This window comes from Leopardus geoffroyi, chromosome B2 (genome assembly GCF_018350155.1).
Source record: "Leopardus geoffroyi isolate Oge1 chromosome B2, O.geoffroyi_Oge1_pat1.0, whole genome shotgun sequence".
NCBI lineage: Eukaryota > Metazoa > Chordata > Mammalia > Carnivora > Felidae > Leopardus > Leopardus geoffroyi.
The window spans coordinates 4,092,527-4,116,551 of NC_059332.1; the positions used below are offsets into that span (position 1 = coordinate 4,092,527).

General features: G+C 47.3%; 1 protein-coding gene across 3 annotated transcripts; it reads right to left on the reverse strand.

Moving 5' to 3' along the window:
- Positions 1–149: 149 nt before the first annotated feature.
- Positions 150–23,815, reverse strand: SLC17A4 (solute carrier family 17 member 4). Of its 3 annotated transcripts, none has more exons than XM_045497176.1 (12): positions 23,719–23,815; positions 15,944–16,066; positions 8,260–8,465; positions 7,530–7,763; positions 7,345–7,432; positions 6,766–6,852; positions 5,210–5,328; positions 4,564–4,725; positions 2,587–2,719; positions 2,398–2,507; positions 1,592–1,682; positions 150–655 (listed from the first exon to the last, which is right to left on the reverse strand). In XM_045497176.1, the coding sequence occupies exons 2-12, from the start codon at positions 16,029–16,031 to the stop codon at positions 432–434; spliced, it is 1,542 nt and encodes a 513-aa protein (XP_045353132.1). In that variant the 5' UTR covers positions 16,032–16,066; positions 23,719–23,815; the 3' UTR covers positions 150–431. The 3 variants fall into 3 exon arrangements, with proteins under 3 accessions (XP_045353132.1, XP_045353135.1, XP_045353133.1); XM_045497177.1 differs by having other exon boundaries at positions 413–655; positions 2,360–2,507; XM_045497179.1 differs by lacking the exons at positions 8,260–8,465; positions 23,719–23,815 and having other exon boundaries at positions 15,944–16,029.
- Positions 23,816–24,025: the final 210 nt, after the last annotated feature.

Here is a 24,025-nt window from a genome sequence, read left to right on the forward strand (position 1 = left end):
AAATACGTATTTTTTTTTAAATTTATTTATTTTTGACAGAGACAGAGTGTGAGCGTGAGCTGGGGAGGGGCAGAGAGAGAGGGAGACACCGAATCCCAAGCAGGCTCCAGGCTCTGAGCGGTCAGCACAGAGCCCGACGCGGGGCTCGAACTCACGAAGTGTGAGATCGTGACCTGGGCCGGAGTCGGACGTTCAACCGACTGAGCCACGCAGGCGCCTCCGCAATTACATATTTTTTCTTATGTCGCAATAATAGAGGAAAGAGTGCAGAACGCTAGAAATGCAGAATCACCAATGCTCTCAGGAGCTCACAGTTAAATAACGAGCTTTTCCCTACCCGCCCCTGAACGATCCACGAGTGGAACCTTCAGTCCTACACAGCCGAGGTCTCTGAGAAATTACTAGAAACAAAGTCAGTTCAAATTGAATGGCTAACCAGTCAAGCAGGTGCTTAAGAGGGAATGCCCACGAGGGCAAACAATGAATGGCTGAGCATTAGGATCTCGGGTGTCCGGTTTGCTCAGAAATGAGTGAGTGTCTGCTCTGTGGCCCAGTCCCGGACCTCTGCTTGCCCGAAGATCAGGTAGAAGACCAGGCCTGATACGTTCACAGAAGCTGAAATCAAGAAGACATTTCTCCAGCCAAACTCGGAATCCTGGAAGCAGGAGGCAACAAATTGTCAGCGGTCTCCTAGCCCTTGGCCCTCCGAGTCAGGAAGGCTCTGGCACGCGTCCTCCTCCCCACCCCCACCCCCGCCTCTGTGGGCTTCCTGGTCTGTCCTAGAAGACACAGGTCATTTCCTGTGCCCTGGCCTCTCCCTCTGCTGGAACATTCCTCCCCCCAGATAGCCATTTGGCTCCCTTGTCTGCTTCTAGTCTTTACTTAAATGTTACTTTCCAGCGAGTCCTTCCACAACCACCCTTTTTAAAACTGCAATCCTGCCCCTTCTGATGTGCCCTGTTCTCCTCTCCTGTGTTATTCTTCTCTGAGCACTTGGCCACTGTTCCATAGGCTGTATGTTTTACTTATATCATTAGTTTTTTGTCGGCCACAACATAAGCTTCACCAGAGCAGGGACTTCTGTTTGCTTTATTCCCTGAAACAGTGCGCGGCATGTGCTAATGTTGAATTAATGAATGGATGAATGCATGAAGGCATAACAAGGGAAACAAATTCAGTTTGAGAATATCCATATTAAAAACCGCTGTTGGTCAGCGACTGGAAGGGAAGCCCCTCAATCACAGGCACATCAGAACGGTTGGCCGCTGTATAGGTGGCAAGCGGTGCCCTGAATATTGCTAGAAATTTTGATGATGAGCATGAAAGGCTCATCTTCTAAGGATTCTTAAAGCCTAAACTCCCAAAACTGAGCATTCTTCATCACTCCACACCCTCAACATGGTAATTGCCCAGCATGAGCTGAGCCTAGGGTTAGATCACGAGGGGGTTAGATCACGAGGGGGCTCAGGACTCTAGAGCTTTAAGTTGAGCCACGTTGAGGAGGGGACAAAAATGTCTTCAGCCTGACTTCTGCTGAGTGACCTGTACGGGTTTCTCTTACGCATATTTTCACCAGAGCGTTCGACCTCACCTGACTCATTATAAATCCAGCAAGAGTGGAAGAAATGGCTCCCGACGCGTGAGCAAAGACTTCTGATAGTCCTTTGAGAAAGCCAGTGTACCTGAGACAGAAAAGAATGTTCCAGCGTAAGCAAACCGTTAATCTCTGCTTACTTGCTGCAACCCTGTGCTCATCTCTGGGGATGCCTGGGGCTGACCCTTGGTCCAAGCTGAGTGAAACGTGCTGACTGGTGATCAGGAGAAGCCCGTGTGAGGGTCTGAGACTCCCCAGGGCAAGCTGTACGAACCGGTCAGCATGGTGGATACAAAACGTCCAGATGGATGGTCTGCACCACGTTTGTGTGTTCTCTCAGTCTCTCAGGAGGCTGATCCTGCGGCCCTGTCTTGGGGTAAAAAAGTTTGCCTCACTGGGCGAGACCAAAGCCTCTCCCTTGTGTCATGGTGGTTAGGTGTCTAAAACTGGCATGTGTTGTGACCGGGAAAGGGTCCCGGGAGCTACAGGTGGAAGTCCCAGCCATCTTCCACACCACCTCTAGGAGAGGCCCGTGTTTCGCTTGCTATCCCTTTATTCAAGCTTGATCTCTATTAAAGCTTTATGTGAGCCTTACGCGCCCTCCAGGGATCCACCCCTGTGTGACTGCAGCATTTCCTGACAGAGAGCTTGGTGTGAGCCCCCCCCCCCCCCACCTCCACCCCTGGTTGAGCGGTGAGTGTGGCCACTGCCTCCCCCTGTTGCCTGAACTGAGCTTCTGGGAGGATGAGGCCGAGGGGCTCCTACCGAGGAGCGATGTCCAAGATGTTAACCAAAGCGCCTACTTGGCAGAAAGTGGTGGTGGTGAAAGACAGTGCCAACAAGGCCATGGTGGCGCTCAGGCTGGATCTGGTCCAGTGCAGGGACACGAGGGCTGCAGATGGGACGAGAACCCCTGCAGCGGGACAGGCACAGAGAGAAGTAAGCAACTGTCCTGAGCCTCCCGCATCCATCCCCGTCCCCTTCGTCCTTACCTATGGCGGTGAACAGTTTCCTGATGCTCGTGAGTCGGAGGAGTTTTCTGGAGAGAAGGAAATCTGCCAATAGACCTCCGAAGATAGTGCAGATAAAGGCAGCCACCAACAGCAGGGACGTGAGGATCCCACTCTGAGGACCAGAGAGAAGTGAGCAGCGTGCCTCACTTCCCACACCACGACACAGATTGACAAGGTGGCTTGTCCACATCTGTAGCTTTTTTCTTTTTTCTTTTTTTAAATGTTTGTTTATTTTTGAGAGAGAGGAGGAGACAGAGTGGGAACAGGAGAGGGGCAGAGAGAGAGGGAGACACAGAATCTGAAGCAGGCTCTGGGCTCCAAGCTGTCGGCACAGAGCCCGGCATGGGGCTCGAACCCACGAACTGCGACATCATGACCCAAGCCGAAGCTGGATGCTTAACCAACTGAGCCACCCAGGCGCTTCCCCCCTCCTTTTTTTTTTTTTTTTTAATTTTTTTAATGTCCTAGCTTTTCTTTATATACATTATCATCTTTAATACAAATTTCATGTTACTGGACTGAGCCAACCCAATTCCAGCACCCCTGGAAAAACATGCATGTAGTTCAATTTGAAAAAAAAAAAAATTAATGTTCTCTTTACGTGTAAAGGTCACCTGGAAATAGGTTTTAAAAAGAACAAAACCCAATAGAAAAATAGACAAAGGATAGGAACAGTTTACAGGGATGGAAAAATAAGTGACTCCTGAACCTATTAAAAGATATCTGACCTCAAAGTAAAACAAAAACAAAAAGCTGTCAGAATGCCATTTTTCATGGATCAAACTAGCAAAAATCCCAACAGTTTTTTTGACGTGATCAATGGTGATGCTGTAGGTAATCAGGTACTTGCAAATATTACCAGTGTCCTGTGGGGGCAATTTGACAATAGCTATAAACGTTTATGCAGGGCACCTGGGTGGCTCAGTCGGTTAAGGGTCCGACTTCGGATCAGGTCATGATCTCCCAGTTTGTGAGTTCGAGCCCCACATCGGGCTCTGTGCTGACAGTGTGGAACCTGCTTGGGAGTCTCTCTCTCTCTCTCTCTCTCTCTCTCTCTCTCTCTCTCCCCCCCCCCTTTCTGCTCCTCCCCCACTTGTGCACATGCACACTCTCTCTCTCCAAATAAATAAGTAAACTAAAAAAAAAAAATGTATTTCAGGGGCGCCTGGGTGGCTCAGTCGGTTAAGCATCCAGCGTCGGCTCAGGTCACCATGTTGCAGTTCGTGAGTTCGAGCCCTGCATAGGGCTCTGTGCTGACAGCTCAGAGCCTGGAGCCTGATTCAGATTCTGTGTCTCCCTCTCTCTCTGCCCCTCCCCTGCTCGTGCTCTGTCTCTCTCTGTCTCTCAAAAATAAAAACATTTTTTAAAAAAAGGCCTCCATGTTAGAGGAATTGAAAGGCTCCTGCCAGACTATCTCAGCATCTGTTCATTTTGTGAACAGAGAGCTGGACACGTGTGCACTTTTGTCTTTATGTGTCACACTTGAATAAAAAACATTTGTTAAAGAACGTTACCTTTAAGTTTCTGGCAGAAAGCTTATTTGGAACTTTATGTCCTGTTAATAATCCCTCGCCTTCAGCATTTGTTGTTAAGCCTCCCTGTCGAGCCTTCTTCTCCGAGGCAGAACTTGTTTTGTTACCCCTTTATTGTTTGTGCTGCCAGCAGGGTGCCTTGCTTGCAAATGTTGATCGTTTTGAACATAACATAAGGGACATAGGTCCCTTAGGAATTACGACATCCCGTGAACATACATCAAGCTTACTTAGAACCATACCAGCCTTCCCCAAAAAGCCGTAGGTCACAGTGAGATGAATCAGAATTCAAGTGAACAGGGTTCCATTTCCTACACAAAAGTCTCAGGCTCACTTCCTTGGATGTTGTGGCCGTGAGCGGGACAGAGATTTACGTAACGAAGCATTTAAACAGAAGAACAGAATGGGCTTTCTCTGTACTTACGTCTCTGAGGTTAGCTTGAAGTATGGTGCTGAAGTATGTTGGTGTGTAGTCCAGAAAAATATAAAAACTCCAGAATTCAGTGAAATGAAAGATTAAAATGGCCCAAAGTGGTAGGGATCTGACCATAGCCTTAATGGGCAGAGACCAGGCTGGTGAAGAGTCCTGGAAGAAAGCATCTCTCAATACCCTGCCATCAGAAGACAAGAGCTTTGTGCTGATGCCCTCCCCACCCGTGAGCCACCCAGACGGACCCAGGGAAATGGCAGAGAAAGATTAAAATGGCCCAAAGTGGTAGGGATCTGACCATAGACTTAATGGGCAGAGACCAGGCTGGTGAAGAGTCCTGGAAGAAAGCATCTCTCAATACCCTGCCATCAGAAGACAAGAGCTTTGTGCTGATGCCCTCCCCACCCGTGAGCCACCCAGACGGACCCAGGGAAATGGCAGAGAAAGATTAAAATGGCCCAAAGTGGTAGGGATCTGACCATAGACTTAATGGGCAGAGACCAGGCTGGTGAAGAGTCCTGGAAGAAAGCATCTCTCAATACCCTGCCATCAGAAGACAAGAGCTTTGTGCTGATGCCCTCCCCACCCGTGAGCCACCCAGACGGGCCCAGGGAAATGGCAGAGAAGTTCATCGGTGCACCTGCTGAGCCAGTGAACGCACGATGTATTCCTTCTCACCAGTGCTGATAAACGGATGATTTATGGGGTCGTCATAAAAAAGAGGAAACCAGAGAAAAGAACAGGCACAGCCAATTCCACCTAGGAAGAGGGTCCGGTTAGCCCTGCTTGCGAGTTGTTTCAGTTTGACACCACACTGAGAGGATTGCTGCGGTTGACAGAATGACTGTCCCCAAGATTCCACTCCTCCCTGCATCCACACCCTCCTGCGTGGCCCTGTCATCGGTGGAGGGTGCTTCCCCACCACTTACACATCCATGATGACACCGTTGGGCAACCCGGCCTGATGAGTGTTGAGTGGAAATAAAATTGATCTTAACATTTTCTCTTTTAGGGTCTTAAAGTCTCGATGGCTCTTTTTACTTGCTAGCTTGTCTTTTACACATTTTTCCACAAAGGCACTGTGAGGAGTTGCCATAGAGTGTAGAAACACCATACGGGCATTCTGCTTGGTTTTGAGAATAGAAGAGTAAGTACAAAGGTACAATTTTGCCATCAAGGAACTTGAAACCAAGTAGGGAGGAGCAGACACAAAAATGACCGCTGTCATACATCGAGAACGGAGGAAGTCCACAAATAGTGTACTGAGTTCCTGCTTTGTAGGTACTGCTTACTGTTTCTGAAAATCTTGAGCAGAGTTAGCCTCTCATTGCTGGAGTCATTTTTGTAACCTGCCCTTTGAAGTGTCTATCACAAAGCCTTTGGAGGCTGACAAGCTATCGTAACCAATCTTCACACGCTGTTTTTGTTCTAGTGAATATATGGACCTGATGATACAGGCACCCTTGATCTAAGAGTCTTCTCCTCGAACGGAAGCACCCTTGGGGCTCAGTGGTCTTACAAGAATCACACGGTGTACAGGTGGGGTTTCAGAGAACGTTTTAAAAAGCCAAACACAAGCATTAGCTGAGAGCAGCCCAGCAGATCCCAACCAGGGCGAGGGGGAAGGCAGGATTTTGAAGTAGTAGAATATTGCTTCTGGAATCGTCCGTGTGTCTTTGGAAGCTTCTGCAGCTTCTCTGAGGGCAGTACAGCCACTCTTGAGCCTCACATGGTCTGCCCTGTCCTGCAGGTTCTACTGGTTGATTCTCTACGCCAATTGGCATTTTGTGGTTAGGTCACAGTCTCATAATTTTCTGGTTGTGATAGTAGGAGAATTTTAAAAGATGAATTAAATAAACGTAACTAAAAACATAATCCCACCAAGATAACATTTTCAACATCTTATAATAGAAACCTCTCTGGGGTTCTTTGTGGGTTCGGTCTAGAAGCAGGATGGACTGTTATGATGCCTTTAAAGCCATTGGTTTTTCTAGCTCCACATTCAGGCTACTGAGATTTAAATGTCATCTTGCGAGATTCATAACGTGATTATCTGTGAGCATTATCCACTTTAGTTATACAAATATTCCTATCTATCAGGATTTGGTTAACCATAGATGACTCACATCACGAAAATCATGCCCAGCATTCTCTGTCGTGATGCAAAATCCCAAGATATGAAAAGCCCCCACTCACCAAAGATATAGAAGATATAAGGCCACCCTATGGTCTGGCAGAGGAAACCACCGATGAGGAAAATGATGAAGGATCCCAGCAGTTGCCCTGAACAGAAGATGTGAGGATGTTCTGAGTGTGAGTCAGGCTTGGGACTCTGTGCGCTTCCTCTAGACTGACCCCTTCCCAGAGCTGAGTTGCACAGCGATTAAAGTTATGAGCGGCGATCCAGACTACCTTGGTTCAAATCCCACTCCTTCACTCAGGAGCTGTGTGATGTTGGACAAGTTGGACAAGTTGGATGTTGGACTAGTCTATTTGTATCTCAGATTCCCTTGTGTGTGAAATGGAAATAATGACATACAGCTGAATTGTAAGATTGTTCCAAGGCTAAAATGACATTTACACGTGCAAAGCACTGACAACCGTGGTTGGTACGCAGTTGGCAACCAGTTATGATTTGAAAAAAGATACTGCAGGGTAGTAGTGCTTGAGAGCAAGGAGACAGGGTAGTTGGACTATAAAGTCTTGGCTTCTGTCCATAGGCCATTGCAGATTACTCTTAGTGCATATGAGCTGAGAATTTAAGGCATCCATTACCTGATATGGCAATGTTGATGAGCTGACTCTTTTCCAGTGGGGGAGCCCACTTGACCCAAATTGTATGCTGACTTGTTAATACCATACCCTGGGGGAAAAAAAAAAAGTCCCATTCTTGGCTATCTGAGGTCATTTGGGAACCTATCTGTATTCCACTTATACTTACTCAGAAAGCATCTTGGTACCTGGACTATGCCCTGAACTATCCGAATGACAACGAGGAAGGCCGCTCTAGCATCAGCTGCCAATGGGATGAAGAAGGTCAAGACCGAGGAAAGAAACAGACCAACACCAATCAAGTACTTCGCTCCATATATTCCAGACATGTAGCCAATAGGGATTGGAGCCAAGAAGGAGCCATAGTTGAGAGAGCTGAGAATGATCCCCTGCATGTCAGGACTCCAGTCATACGTAGGGGCCTGGGTGACAAAGAGAATCTCACTGTTTATCTTTGGCCACCTCTCTCCAGTGCCTCCAGTCTGCCAAGTTCATTAAGAAAACCCAAGCATATGCCCAAGGTACTCTTTGCCTTTACACAGTTTCCCTGGTTACACAGTTAACGACCAACCAAGACGTAAGAGATCCCTTAAAGAGAGAAAGGCTACAAAAAAAAGCATGCTAGGCAAGGTGATTTTTAAAATCTGCGAAGGAAGAAAGCAAAAGTAACATAAATCTGTGGAACTTAATTGTGTGCGTGGTGGTTTTCGTCCTTGTAGGGGAAAAACATGTGTCCGCTAACGCGTAGAATGATATCCTGCATGCTTAGTCCCTGGTTGCAGTGTTAGACACAAGTAGAGATATAATCTGCTTAGCGATACAGTATGTTTGTGTGTAATACACTGCGTCGAACATAGTAGGTGCTTAATAAGTAAATAACCCTTTAGGTCGAACGGTGCAGAGTCTCATTAAACTTACCACTGGCTTAAATTCTTTTAGAGTTTCACTCCAGCTGTCCTGGGAGGCGGTGGGAGGCCTCTCTGTGGAGGTGTTGGATGGGCCAGCCAGGGCTGTGTTGTTCACCATAGCTGGGATGGCTATGCTCAGGTTCATTCGTTGGGTGAAAATCGAAAAATTGCAGAGATGCACGATGAGGGCCAGCCCGTGTCGGACTGAACAAAAGCCTGAGGTGGGGGGCACAGAAAGTCTTATCATTGGGGTGCTTTTCTCCCGCCTTTCCTAAGTCTGGAAAGGGGAGAAGATTGCAGTCTGTCTGTGAGGCAGAAACAGAGAGAGAGCAGGGGTAGGTGTCTGTTGGACACCTGTCCCTCCCCACCCCCCGGGGGGTGAGGGGGTCAGGAACCTCCTCAGAACCATTACTTGAGCAGAGACTTGAAGAAGGTGTGGAACTGGCCAGAGCAAGTGTTAGGAAAGTTTTCCAGACGGCTCTGGGATGAGCTCATGAGAGAGGCTGGAAAGAAGTGGGATTGGGGGGCGCCTGGGGGGCTCAGTCAGTTGAGCATCCGACTTTGGCTCAGATGATGATCTCACAGTTCGTGAGTTTGAGCCCCTCATGGGGCTCTGTGCTATCAGCACGGAGCCTACTTCAGATCCTCTGTCCCCCACTCCTGCCTCTCTCTCTCTCTCTCTCTCAAAAATAAACATTTAAGAAGAAGAAGTGAGATTGGACAAAGAACTGGCTAGAAGCCGTGGTTGATGGGATACAGATAGTAAGAGCAGGAGTTTTTGGAAATGACTCCCAAGTGCCCCACCCTGTCACCAGGGAACTCGGCTGATTAACGGGTTAGGGGAAGGGAGGAGACGAAATTTGAAAGGTAGGCTAGGTCGGATGTCAGAAGCATGTAACTTCATCTCGAAACTATAATCGAGACTCACGTAAAATGTGCCAGTGATCCATGGGGGCTCTGGGGCTGTCCCTGGGGTTGAGCCCAGATGCATTAGTTTGGCAGCAGCTAGAAGGATCCATCGGCTGGCCCCGTAGAGAAATCCCAGAGATACAATATGTGACCCTGTCCTCAAGGCACGTGGGTGCCCCCTTTCCTGGCTCCTGGCAAACACGCTCCAGATGGCCAGCCCCATCTCCTGCTGTGTGGGGATCCTCCTGGCGGGTTCCAGGGGTGGACAGATAGATCACCAGGTGTAACTCAGGGGGCACTTAGTTGAGACTCTCCCCTCCCCCATCCACAGGAATTGACGTTGGCATTTTGAGAACATCATATAGATAGGGCAGATCAGATTGAGAGGGATGGCCACTCGTATAGCATGTCTGCTCCTAGTCAACGTAGCGATGGCTCCCTGGGGATTCAAGTCTTTTTCTCTGGCCCAGGGTGAGATTTTTTTTTTTTTTAATTTTTTTTTTCAACGTTTATTTATTTTTGGGACAGAGAGAGACAGAGCATGAACGGGGGAGGGGCAGAGAGAGAGGGAGACACAGAATCGGAAACAGGCTCCAGGCTCTGAGCCATCAGCCCAGAGCCCGACGCGGGGCTCGAACTCACGGACCGCGAGATCGTGACCTGGCTGAAGTCGGACGCTTAACCGACTGCGCCACCCAGGCGCCCCCAGGGTGAGATTTTACAGCTCTCTTCAGTTTACGTCCCCCCCAGGTTTCTTAACGTACTTTTTATTGTTTCCAGAGCAGTCCTTTCTTTTCCCTATCATTCTCACATTTTCTTCCTTTGAGTTGAGAGCAGAAAACCAATCCTATGTACGTGTTAAGTACTAATAATAGAAAAAAAATAGGTGATTATGGTTGTCACGTTTACCATTTATTTCATTCTCTTGGGTAATCTATTCACTGGCAGTTTCTAAACTGTTAAATAGAAGCAGAGAGAGCGGCCACTCCTGTCCTATCTGGATTTCTGGGGAATGTTTCGCACATCTCACTGTTAAGTAGGCTGGTGGGACTTGCCCTTTCATTGCGTGAAGCTATCCTGGTCCTGTTTCTTATTATTTTTATGTGACTGCATGAGTTTTATGAAATGTATTTGAATCATACAGTCAGGATACCCAGATCTGCTCTAGTAACAGCTGTGTGCTCCCAGGCAAGTTCCTGAACTATCTGTGGCCTCGGTATTCCACCTGTAAAATGGGGCTAATGATAGAACCTGCCTCAAGGTCCTGAGTGAGAATTGAGTTTATGTAAGTTCATTATAATTATTTATTAATAGCATTTGGCTCTCCTTACTTTCTTGAATTGATCTCTTCCTAATAGGATGTTTTAGTGAAAACACATGACTTATTTTGCAAATATTTTGGCTAGAATTTTACGTTAGCGTATATAATTGAATTTGGGTGAATGTTACCGTGAATAATTGTGGGGGTGTAATTTTTGACATGCTAGTTTTATAAAGAAAGTTAGTTTTAGGCTTTCCATCTCAGTATTTTAGGTGAATAGCCATTTTGTTTTGTCTTAATATACTTTTTATTTTAGAACAGTTTTAGACTTAACAAAATTACTGAATTTCTGTACCCATTTTCCTCTTTTGCAAACTTTTTTTTTTTTTTTTTAGAGAGAGAGAGAGAGAGAGAGAGAGAGAGAAATCTTAAGCAGGTTCCATGCTGAGCGCAAAGCCTGACGTGGGGCTCAATCCCATGACCCTGAGATCATGACCTGAGCCGAAATCAAGAGTCAGTGCTCAACTGAGTCACCCCGGGGCTCCTGTTACAAACATCTTCTATTGCTCTGGTGCATTTGTCACACTTGATGGACCTACTGTGATGTGTTGTTATTAGCTAAAGTCTACACGTTATTCAGACTTCTTGGTTTTTACCTGATGTCTGTGTTCTGTTCCAGAATTGCATTCAGGATAGCATAGTACCTTTAATCATCACATGTCCTCGGCATACGTATGGCTATGACAGTTTCTCAGACTTTTCTTTTCTGATGACCTTCAGGATCTTGAAGAGCAGTGGTCAGATAGTGTATAGAACGTCCCTCGACTGGGATTTGTCTGATATGTTTTCATGACTGGACTAAGGCAACGTGTGTTTGAGAGGAAGGCTGCCGTTCTCTTCACGTATCGAGGGTCCATACTATCAACATGACTTATCACTGCTGATATTAGCCTTGAATCACCTGGTTTGAGGTAGTGTCAGGTTTCTCCCCTGGGAAGTTACCCCCGTGTTCTCCCTTTCCAGACTGTCCTCTGGAAGAAGTCCCATGCACAGTCCACACTGAAGCAGTGAGGAACTGCACTGAAGGTGTAGCATCTACGTAAATATTTGTTATTTCTTCAGCCCTGGATACATAGACATTTCCTGTTCCATAAAGTCTCACCGAATTTTTCTAGCGAAACCACCAAGATCTACTTTGTTTTAAAAGGGTTAACTTTTCAACAACTTGCTTCACTTCTTACATGGTTTTTTGACATGAGCGAGTTTTCTTAATGCAAATTGATAAATTCTATTTTCATAGAAAGTATGGATATTATCTGCTTTCCCTGTAACTAACACCTTATGTATTTTAAATGCCTCGTCTCCTTTGTCCCCACCGTCAGTTATGTTGAATCTATCTGCCTGATCGATCTGAGTTATGAATTGTTTCACTGCGGCGAATGGCATCTGCTCTCAAAGGATCAGCGCTTATACGTAGATTTCATCGCGATTTCCTTCATGATTTGCGTTCACTTTTTCTACATTTGAGTTGTCTGTTCTGTTTTTCCATGTACTTTCCTTGAAGTTGTAGACTCAGTGAACTGGATGCGTAATGAAGTTGCTTTCATCTATTCTTAGACAATCTTCATTGTCTTCCCTTCTTCCTGCCGATCATTTTTTGGTCCACTTGACTTGCTACCCCTCTGCGTCCTCCGTGGCTTTGTGAAGCCTTGGCTCTGTGTCACCGATTCGATTTTCTGTAGTGATGATTTCTTTCCTTGCTGCAGCTAATTCCTTTTTAACTCTGAAGTAATGTATTTTCCTCTTCAGTTTCCTTTCACATCTACGTGGGGTTCTTCCTTCACATTCTTCTGTTGATTTGCTTCCTACTGTCTAAGCTTCTTCTTATTCTTGAGAACTGAAATTAGGAATGAAAACAGTCCTCAGTGTCCCCAGATAAAATCAGCACAGCAGTGTGATATAATGGTTAGCAATCAGACCGCTGGGGTTGAAATCGAGATGACGCCTCTTTGTGCCTTGATGACTTAAATCTTACTTCCTCTGTGCTTGAATTCTGGCTCCTGTACAATGGTGACAATGCTAGTAACACCTTCCTTGAAGGGTTGTTGCAAGGATTCAGTGAATTAATCCGTATAAAGTGCCCGGAACAGTGTCTGGCTCACAGCATGCACCCATTATGCGACGATCGCTCGTTTATCTGATACATTTCTTTTTATTCCTTTCTGTGCTAAAGTGTTCGCATGGGTCCCTTGTGCTTCGTCTCTGCAGTCTTGGGCCATAAGGGTCAATCATTTGTGATTTCGTGCCCGTGTGTTGAAACCTTTGCAATGGGCCACCTTTGTGGTCTGAGGCCCCGTTGTCATGTGATGGTAACAGTGCGTGTGTGAGTGGCAGGATGGCATCTTACAATTCTTTCACCAGTTCAAGGGAAGTAACTCCTCTTCCATTAAAAACATTTTTTTTTTAAATTTTTTTTTCAAAGTTTATTTATTTTTGGGACAGAGAGAGACAGAGCATGAACGGGGGAGGGGCAGAGAGAGAGGGAGACACAGAATCGGAAGCAGGCTCCAGGCTCTGAGCCATCAGCCCAGAGCCCGACGCGGGGCTCGAACTCGCGGACCGCGAGATCGTGACCTGGCTGAAGTCGGACGTTTAACCGACTGCGCCACCCAGGCGCCCCAAAAACATTTTTTTTTAAATGTTTATTTATATTTGAGAGAGACAGGGGGAGAGCAGAGACGGGGAGGAGCAGAGCAAGAGGGAGGCAGAATCCGAAGCAGGCTCCAGGCGCCCAGCTGTCAGCACAGAGCCTGACACGGGGCTCGAACCCATGAACTGTGAGATCATGACCTGAGCCGAAGTCCAACACCTAACCAACTGAGCCCCCCAGGTGCCCCAGGACTCTTCCATTTTAATTTTGCGATGACCTGGTAGATTTTGAGGACAAGTCTCCCAAAGGTCCCCGTTAATTTCTGCCATCACGCATGTTTTCCCTTGGTCTGTTGTACTGGCTCGAGATGCTAAGATGCCAGTGTTTAGAAAGATGGGTGAGCTGTGGAGGGGTAGACATCAGGATGGGGGCCCATGGGAGCTTCACCCCATATCCCAGCGCTGCAGACTCGCCCTGCTGCTGGTGGTCTACTGGCCTCTAGACACTGCCGTTCAGAGCTAGGAAGCATGAGCCAAGGCTTCAGTGTCCCCCTGCCTTTCTGTGTCACTGTACCATGCTCCAAGGACGAGAGTTTGGTCAGCTCTTGACATCCTCTCTCAATATCATCCAGAATGTATTAAAGCAATCCACAAGTCTTAGCTTTTGTAGTGTGTGGTAGGGACAGTTCCCTAGTTTTGTGGGTTTTTTTTTTTAATTTGTTTTTAATGCTTATTTATTTTTGAGAGAGAGAGAGAGGGGGGGGGGGAAGGGCAGAGAGAGAGGGAGACACAGAATCTGAAGCAGGCTCCAGTCTCTGAGCTGTCAGCACTGTGAAATCATGACGTGAGCTGACGTTGGACATCTGAGCCACCCAGGCACCCAGGCACCCTGGCACCCTGGCTGAGCCACCCAGGCACCCCGGAACAGTTCCCTAGTTTTAACCTAGATGGAGATACTTTCTCAAGTAGTGTGCTTGTTTATTTCTGTGACTTTCAGAAAGGGATGTGATTGTAGACTGGCCTTTGAGTGACATTCTTTCCATGGGCTGGGGCTCTTTCCACGTGGGCTCTCGATGGGGAGGAAGGAAGCTATGCCTGATGCTGTTTGTGAAGATTCTCACTGCCATCCTTGCCTTGCCAAGTTCTCCACAGTAACAGAGAGACAGATACCTGAAAATGGCAGCCCTCAATCTACCATGCAAACAGGATTCCAACAAGGACGGTGTTCTGGCAAGGTTTGGAAGGGTGGACGGTGAGAAGCCATGATGCCATGAGGCGGCTACAGGCCCATGTATGAGGGTTGTTGATGGTAGACGTGGGATTTCTGCCTGTGATGTTTGGGTGTCCCCTTGAAAATCACCCACTCAGGGCTGCACATGGTCATCAGAGTGATGCATTATTATTAGTCCTCAGCAGAGGACTAAGCAAAATGGTAGGGCGGATGTCCTAGGAGACTGTAGAAGAAACCAGGAAGGTAGGCTATGAGTGTCACCACTGCCAAAAAGTGGGCTGAGCCAGGAACACTGTGTGAGAGCTGATGATCATCAACTCTGTATAAAGTTTATATAGTGTTTTCTGTGTGCCAGGCATTGTTCTAAATGGGTTACACATTATAACTAATTTAATCCTCATTAAATTGTGATGTGAGGTACACACTATTATTTTGTCTTTACAGATAAGGAAACGGAAACACACAAAGTTCAAGTAACTTCCCTCAGGTCACACAGCTCATAAATGGCCAAATCAGGATTGCAAACGTGGGAAACGTTTATACACAAGTTCTTTACATTCCTGATGTTGGCGAGAGAGAGTTAGGATAGGAGAATTTGGCCGAGGGTATTGTCCTCTAGACTCTTAAGTGCTTAGAAGTGGATGAGGTCTTAGGGATGCCAGAGTTGAGCTCTCCCGTTTTGCAGATGAGGAAGTTAAGGCAATGGAATAGTATTCGTTCCAGGTCAAGTGGCTCATAGTTAACTGTAGATGGGGTATGAGAAGGCATCTGTCCTGATTTCTTCTTCGATGGGTAAGATGCAGAGAATCCTCTTGTCCTTCAGATATGCCCACTTCCCAGCAGACACCCTGGCCGAAATGTTGAGTATTGTGAAGCATCCCATCTTGGTTAGTGCTTTACTTTTCAAAAGCATTGTCTTCTTTTTAAGTTTATTTATGTATTTTGAGAGCAAGAGAGAGAGAGTGTGTGCACACACGTGGGGAGGGGCAGAGAGTGGGAGAGACAGAATCCCAAGCAGACTCTTTGCCATCAGTGCAGAGCCCGAGGTGGGGCTCGAACTCACAAACCGTGAGATCGTGACCTGAGCCGAGATCAAGCATAGAGCTTAACCCACTGAGCCACCCAGGCACTCCCTCAAAGACATTATCTTATGAAAAGCTTATATCCGTAAGAAAATTAATGAATCACACAGCTCTTGAGTCATTAGAAATCTAGAGTAAAATAAGGTGATCAACAGTTCTTCTGAGTGAGAAGCTCTTGGTCGTGCTTTAGACAACATGGAAGGCAGAAATTGACTTCTCAGATACGGTGGAAAGGAAAAGCCTTCTCTCTTTGAGGCAGGTGTGGATCTATATGGGCAGAGAGATCTAGGGGGATGCTCCTCAGTTTAGAATCGGAAAAACCAAGACTCGTCTCCATGTTTTCTACTTAGCATCTGTTCTGAATTTTTATTTATCTGTAAATCATGTCTTGATACCTACCTGTCCTATGTACCTTCAAGGTTTCTTGCAAGAAGTGAAATAATTCTCGGTAAAAAATGCTTTATAGCTATCTGGAGTCCTTGGCAATTGGTGGTAGCAAGAAGACGCTGTGTATCGCCAACAGGGAAGTCAAGGTGACACAGATCCAAGTACGTGAACTTACCTTTCCTGGAGGTTTGTGCTTGAGCCATGTTGAAATTGCCATCACTGGAAACATGTCCCATTGCCTCAGCTTCTGCTCTGGTAGACATTTTGGTTGTCTTCTCCCAGGACTGGTGTTCACCTCCTGAAATAAAAGAACACAGAAGCAAATACAGGGTGACACGTGTCCAACATCACACATGACAGTGCCCCAATTCTAAGAAGGAGGAGGAAATATTTGGTGGGAAAAGTGCTAGACCAGGGTTCAGGAGACCTGATGCATTGTCCAGACTCTATCAGTAGGCAAATGTGTGGCCTTGGAAAGGTCAGTTACCCTGGTGTTAGTCTCTGCATCTCAAAAATGAAGGGTCCGGTATGGGTTGCCTTAATGGGTCATAACATTCTTTCCAGTTCTGTGTTCCCGTGTCTCTCAATGGATATAGGAATCAACTGGGTGTTAAAACTTGGCCGTCTTTGAAATTTCATCTAGAAGATTCCAGTGGATTAAATTACCCAAAAAACTGTCTATTACAAACATCTAGAGATACCAGACGAAATATGGCAAACATCTTTTTAAAGACATAGCTCCAAAGATAGCAAGAGATATCCCCACGGATGTAATGAAAAGTTTGCAGTATGAGCTAACTCTTCAGTGACCCTGGGACTGGGGCGAGGAGCCAGCATCAGCTTCTGTGACGCGGGATCTTGAGGTCCCTGGGGATGAGGGATAGAGCCTTAGACCTCTATCTTCTTGCCAGGAAGGCGATTGTAGTGGAGATCCTATTACAGAACCAGAGCCCTTGAAGGAGTTCAAAACTGAGTTAAAGAGGCTCTGTCCCTTGCAACAGCGAGCCAATGACAACTTTATGCTGTCCTGAGCTCTGGTTTGAAAATAAAAAGCCTCTCCTGGAAATTCTGAAAATTCACAGCTGTATCATGGAGAGTTGGGGGTTGGAATTTACACAGTTTTCATTGTCTGAGAACTCTTTCTCAGCTGAACAACTCCTCTAAGAACTGGGCCCAGGCTGATGTCCTCAACACAGATCACATGGAATTACTGAAGGTGAAGCTCCACTTAATATGGAGATCCAAAATTACAAACAGTCACCGAAGCAACCATCCAAAGCAAACCCTCAGACTCAACACATGACCATATCAAATTGCCGAGATCTTCCAAGGGTAAAATACACTGATAAACGCATTATATAAGCGTGCTTAAAACAAGTGAAGAAATACAGGATAGTCTCTAAAACATAGAAGGCACCCAACAGAACAGGCAGATTTAAGAAAGACACTACTTGAAATCTGAACGGCAAACTTAGGCATTAAAATAGGAAACTAAGTGACTAGACGTATCTAAAAGACCGAATGAGTGAAATAAAACATAGAGCTACGTGAATGATACAGAATAAAGCTCAGGGAGATCATGAGGTATGATAGCAACATTAGGGGGCCTGGAGAAGAGAATGAAAAGGTCCAGAATGTGTCGAGTGAGACTTCTAGGAGAAGAAAAGGAAGAGACTTGAGGAGAGGCAGTACTTTAAGAAATAATGATCAAGGCTTTTCCAGAACGGATGAAACAATATTCCTCAGATTCAGGAATCACAATGAGTCGGAAGCCCGAGAAATGAAGTTAAAGCTACACCCAGCTACACCTGCATCTGATCATAAGGATCCCGTGGGATGCAAAAAAGCATGAAACTATCTGTAGCGATAGATGCCCTAAGAGGTCATTAGCGGGGATGAGAGGGTAGAAATTAATTACAGTATGATATCAGATAAGAGAGTGGGGTTTTTTAAACTTCAAGATCATAAAAAAAAAAAAAAAAGACAAAGTATCAGAAAGTGGGTGAAGAGTGTGTTAGCTACCAGGACAATACATAAACAGATGACGAACAGATACGGGAAAATACACCCTGCCTTACTGTCAAAGACATGGACATTAGAAGAACCAGATCTTGTTATTTCTTACCCATTTGCTTCCATAAATATTTAAAAGACTTATCGCTGAGTTTAGGCAACAGTGTGGGGAGATAAGCTATTTGTGGGAATCAGTGCATCTTTCCACTTGATATTGGTGCTTCATGGCGTCTATCAGAGAGTACTACGCACAGCCACACGAAAGTATGTCCCAAGACCGTCTTTGTCGCAATATTTGGAGAAGTGAAAAATTAGCAGCTAATTAAAGGTCATTAATATTTAAGTAATTAAGTAAAGCACATATTTTTTGGAATACTATACAGTCATCGAAAAGAATTAATAAAATCTCTCCACGGAAGTATATAAAGATTGAAAAGGCATATTAAGGAGCGCCTGGGTGGCTCAGTTGGTTAAGCATCTGACTCTTGATTTCAGCTCAGGTCACGATCTCATGAGTTCGTGAGTTCGAGCCCTGCATCGAGCTGTGCTCTGACAGTGTGGAGTCTGCTTGGGATTCTCTCTCTGCCTCTCTCTCTCTCTCTCTCTCTCTCTCTCTCTGTCTCTCTCTCAGAATAAATAAACTTTAAAAAAGAAAAGAAAAAGAAAAGACATATTAAGTGAAAAAAGCAAGTTGTAAATTCCAAGGGATACATGCACCCTGATGTTTATTGCAGCCTTATTTACAGTAGCCAAGATATGGAAGCAGCCCAGGTGTCCATCGATGGATGAATGGATAAAGAAGAAGTGATATACGCATACGATGGACTATCACTGAGCCATAAAACGAATGCAGTCTTGCCATTTGCAATGATGTGGATGCAGCTAGAGAGTACAATGCTAAGTGAAATAAGTCAGAGAACGACAAATCCCATACGATCTCACTCATAGGTGGAACCGAAGAAACAAAATAAACAGGCAGAGGGGCAAAACTGATAGAGAATGAGAGAGAGACCAATCAAGGAACAGACTTAACTGTAGAGAACACACTGATGGTCACCAGAGGGGAGGTGGGTGGGGGGGGGGGAAGGGGGAAACAGGTGATGGGGGTTAAAGAGGGCACCCATCGAGATGAGCACTGAATGCAGAATTGTCGAATCACTGTCTTGTACATTTGTAGCTAGTGTGACACTGCATGTTAACTAACTGGAATTAAAATAAAAACTTGAAAAAAACAAGGAGAAAGCAAGTTACAGAACAAGAAGTACCATGGAAATAAAACAAGGAAAGCGTACATAAATATAACATTACATTGTGTAGTTTGTGTGTTTGTAAGGGAGCAGAAAACTATGAACAGAAAAATCCTAACACGGAGACAATGACAGCTGTCGTCTACGTTGTCCTGAGCTCTGGTTTTAAAATTAAGCTACAATAATACGGTAAGCGTGGTCCTTCCCTCGGGAAGAATGGGCACCAGGGAACTCAACTGGATCTGTGGTGTTTGAATGAACTGCAACAATGCTATATTTATCAATGACTGCTGTGATTCAAAAATACATCTAAAACGGCAGCAACAGCACAACTGTCATAAGAGCTGGTCGCAGCGTCTGGAGCTCGGGAATCTTTCATCCTGACGGATCCCTTCACAGATTGTACACGGATTTGCACGCACGCGCCTGTATGTGTGTGTGTTGTGTGTGTGCACGCCTGGATGTTAAGGTGGGACTCTTACTCGGGGCACCCGGGTGGCTCAGTCAGTTAAGTGTCCGACTTCGGGTCAGGTCACGATCTCATGGCTCGTGGGTTCGAGCCCCGCATCAGGCTTGTCAGCACAGAGCCCACTTCGGGTCCTCTGTCCCCCTCTCTGCCCCTCCCTCACTCGTTCTCTCTCTCTCTCTCTCTCTCTCTCTCAGAATAAACTTTAATTAATTAATTAATTAATTAAAAAATGGGACTTGTACTCGATGCGACTGAACCCAGACTATTTTGAGAACACCACAATGAGTGTGGCCTCCATTCCCAAGTGGTAGGAGACCAGCATCTGGGACCGAGAAGGAGGCTGTTGAGCCCACTTGGAGGGCACTTCAAGGGCCCAAACTGGTAAGATGTAGACGCTCAGAGAGAGTTTCTCGAGAGAAAGCTGCTGGTTTGGTCTGTCAGTCATTCACCCTGCCTCCGTGAGAGAGGGGGTTGCGGGAGGTGGGCGCTGCCCTGCCCTTTGTGTCAGATGATAGAAGCTGCCTGCCAGGGGTCCGTCCAGAGACCTTGAACTGTGTCTGCTGGAGGTTTGGCTGTGTGCCTGCGAGTGAGAGAGAGAAGGGGCTGGCGAGCGACATCTGCCTCAATCCAAGGGCAGGAGGCTGCGCAGAGCAGAGCGAGAGCCCCTGCCGGCCGAGCCGTCGGGCACCTGAAGCTGTCCCGGCAGCAGGTGCAAAGAGCCCCGGGCAGAGAGCGGCAGGCTCCTTCTGAGCCAGATGTGGACGACTCGGGAGGGCTCCGGCCGACAGTAAATCCTGCGCCAGAGAACTGTCTAGAGGGGCCACGTGGCCCCAGAAGAGGCGGATGGGCTGCAGGAGGCCCAGCAGCTGACAGAGGCATGGTAAGGGTGTCCCCAGCGGGGAGCTCTCTGAAGGACTCCACATCGACCGCCCTCCCAAGCCCCGAGAACACCAGTGCCAGGCCATGAGAGTCCCCGTCCCAAATCGCTTCCCACATCTTACCAGCCGCCTCCCTGGCTCCCTAACCACCAGCCCTGGAGAGATCAGAAGCTTCAGCGGGGTGAGGCAAGGAGCTGCCCGAAAAAGGGAACGAGAAGCCAAGCCACATGACCCGCCCCCCCCCGCCAAGGCCCAAGCTGGAGACAGGGAGAAGATCTGGTGTTTAAAAGCGTAGTTAACACATGGCGTCATGTTCGTTCGGGGCGTCCAATAGAACGACCCGAAAGTTCTCTACCTGACCCGGTGCTCAGCACGACAAGTGGACGCTTAGCCCCCTTTATCTGCGTAGGGAGACGCTGTACTGTGAGATAAAGTTTGGAGGCCTGTGCTTCCCATCGGACCGGACCTCTTAGTTATAACATGCGATTATATGAAAGCTGAAGACAGCCAGCGGACTTTGTACTGTGCGTGGCTCTGGTGGCCCTGGGAGCAGTCCCGTCAAACGAAGGGATGCGTTGCTGTAGACGTAATTTCTGTATCGTGTCGGCCCACCTGTAGGGCTCTTGGTTGAGCTGCAAGGATGGTGTCTGTCACAGGGATCCAAGGCTTCCAGACTAACGCTTTTTCCCAACGGTCAGCCCCTGTGAGGACTCTCCTGAGAGGTCACCGACTGCTAGTTCCTTCATTGATTTGGCAAATGTTTGTTGAACCGGCGAATGGAATGTTATGCGTCCTTAGACCTTTCTCTTGCATTTGTGGCCAAAGGGCTTCGTTCTCATGAGATGCCCCCTCTCTGTGCTTGCTAGGACGGAGGCCCTTGCCAGGTTTTCTGATAACCGACAGCGGTGCCTCCCGCGTCGTCCCCGGTGGCGTCCCTTGCCCTCCATCAGATGTGTCCTGCCCTCGTCCTCCACTGCCAGCTTGGACTGCCTTGTCAACCCCAGCTGGGCCGCCAGGAGAGGCGCCCCGGAGGAGGAAAACCTTGGGGCACCTGGGGGGCCCAGTCAGTCGAGCGTCCGACGCTTATCTTCGGCGCAGGTCATGATCTCGCAGTTCGTGGGTTCGAGCCCCGAGTCGGGCTCCGGGATGACAGTGCAGAGCCTGCTTGGGATTCCCTCTCTCTCCCTCTGTGTCCCTCCCCTGCTTATGCCCTCTTTCTCTCTCAAAAGAAATAAACTTTCAAAAAAAAAGAAAAAGAAAAACCTGAGAATGGCATTTGCTATGAAGAAGCTGAGGGTCTCAGTGACAGCCACTGGGTAACTAGCAAGAAGAGGGCAAGTGCTTTACCAGGTTGCATGGAAAGTTCCATGTGCGCTGCAGTGGGAGGGGTGAGAAGATAGTAGCCCTGAGCAAGAGCGTTCCGGGCAAGGAAGCGGCAGATTCGTCCAGGCCCGGTGCAGAGGGAGCGAGCAGGTTCATGTGGCAAGGGAGACCTAAGTGGTGGGCAGGGGCCATGCCCCTGCAAGTGGGGTCCTGCAAGTCGAGGAAGGGGACGGGATTCACCTGGCTGCTGAGTGATGCATGGTCTCTAAGGGACAAGAACGGGAGCTTGGGCAGAGGCGGTGGTAGCCTGCGCGAGCATTGATGTCTGGGTGAGGCTGCTTGTGGGGCTGTTTTGGAGTGAAAGCCAACAAGAATTGCTGACGAGGTGGGGAGGGGAGGAGAGAAGGGGGCCGATCGTTGGAAATTTCTAGATGTATGGCTTGAACAAATGAGGGAGTGGCGTTGTGCTCCGTAGAGATGGGAAAGGGAGCAGCGAGCGGGAAGGAAGCGGGTTTCCAGAAGGAAAATAAGAGTTTCATTTTGGACTGTTGGGTTCGAGATGCCTTTAGACTGAGAAGAGAAGGTGGCCTGGCAGGCACTGCGTCTGTGACTCTGTAGCTTGGGCCCAGGGGCCCGGGTAAGATATAAATTTGAAGGTCATCCCTCTTCCCTATTTAATCAGACTCAGTAGATGAGGAACAACCCGCAAGGATGCTGAATGCGTCATTCTTCTCTCCGTTGGCCGTTTCCCCGGCCAGTGCTGATTCTGTGTCTCTTCCCTTTGCACGAACCCCTGTCTTCTTCGTGAGCTCCCTGGGGAGTGAGACTCCTCCTTCAGGTCTCCAGCTCAGCTGCTAGAAACTCACATGTTTTTATACCTGGCCTCAGCACTGAACATTTTCTCCGTACACGAAGCAGCTTGGGACTCATATTCACAGCTCCCAAATCAGAGTCCCCTGCCCCCAAATCTTCACCCAATAACTACTTCCCAACGTCATGGATCCCATTTTGTTTTACTTCTCCCCATGCATAAGTTCATTGGAGGCGTCTTGTCTGTTTTGATTAATTTGATCTTTTAGCCCTGATAAAATCTTCCTTTTCAGAATTCAGCTTTCGCATTTTTATCTCACCATAGATGTGATCAGTGCTTTATTATTATTATTATTATTAATGCATTGCACAAAAATTAGCCCAGTAGATGACTCTTAAGCTGCAGGTATCCAGTCTAGTCCCAGTATTTGGGTAATAGTCACCCTTAAAGCATAGTTTTTTTTTTGTTTTTTTTTTTTTCAACGTTTATTTTTTTGGGACAGAGAGAGACAGAGCATGAACGGGGGAGGGGCAGAGAGAGAGGGAGACACAGAATCGGAAACAGGCTCCAGGCTCCGAGCCATCAGCCCAGAGCCCGATGCGGGGCTCGAACTCACGGACCGCGAGATCGTGACCTGGCTGAAGTCGGACGCTTAACCGACTGCGCCACCCAGGCGCCCCTAAAGCATAGTTTAAAGTTGCTGGTTCACCTCCATGTGCTTCAGATAGTTCAGACTCTCTCTCTCTCTTTCTGTAGCTACTTAATTTTTTTTAATGTTTATTTATTTTTGAAGGAGAGAAAGAGACTGAGCGGGAGAGGGGCAGAGAGAAAGGGAGACACAGAACCCCAAGCAGGCTCCAGGCTCCCAGCTGTGAGCACAGAGCCCGACGCCGGGCTTGAACCCACGAACCGCGAGATCATGACCTGAGCTCGAGTCAGACGCTTAACCGACTGAGCCCCCCAGGCGCCCCTCTTTCTGCAGCTATTGTTTTGGATGATTTTGTTCCCTAAAGCTTTATTCCCTGGGGTTCTGGAGCTCTTGCTTCTACTAGGCAAAGGTGATGTTCTCTGTCACTTTGCAGAATTATCTTAGGAAAGAGGAGTTGTCTTCACTACCCCACAGCCTCTACCCCAAAATAGCAAATGAGAAAAAGACCCACCCCCATCCCCTCAAAAGCAGAATGTTGAGGGGAAAGACTGAAGACTAACCTGAGAGAGTGCAGGGTCCTCATTTCTTTCCCAAAAATGCCTCCAAGTTTTTCAGCATTTTCTCCAGTGCCTTAAATCCCCATGTGGTAAATGATTACCTCAAAACCGTTAGCCTTTAAGCTCCCCGGTGGGAAGATTTTACTGGGTCAGTGGTTTAATCTTTAACTTTAATTGGTCAATTGACAAGTAGACCAGACTCCTTAAATCGTCTTCATGCTTCGCAGCCGGCAAGGTCCCTCCTGTCTTCCCCAATCTTCCCATCAGAATCTGCATTCCTTCTCTGTAGGGTCCTGACACCCCATGCCCC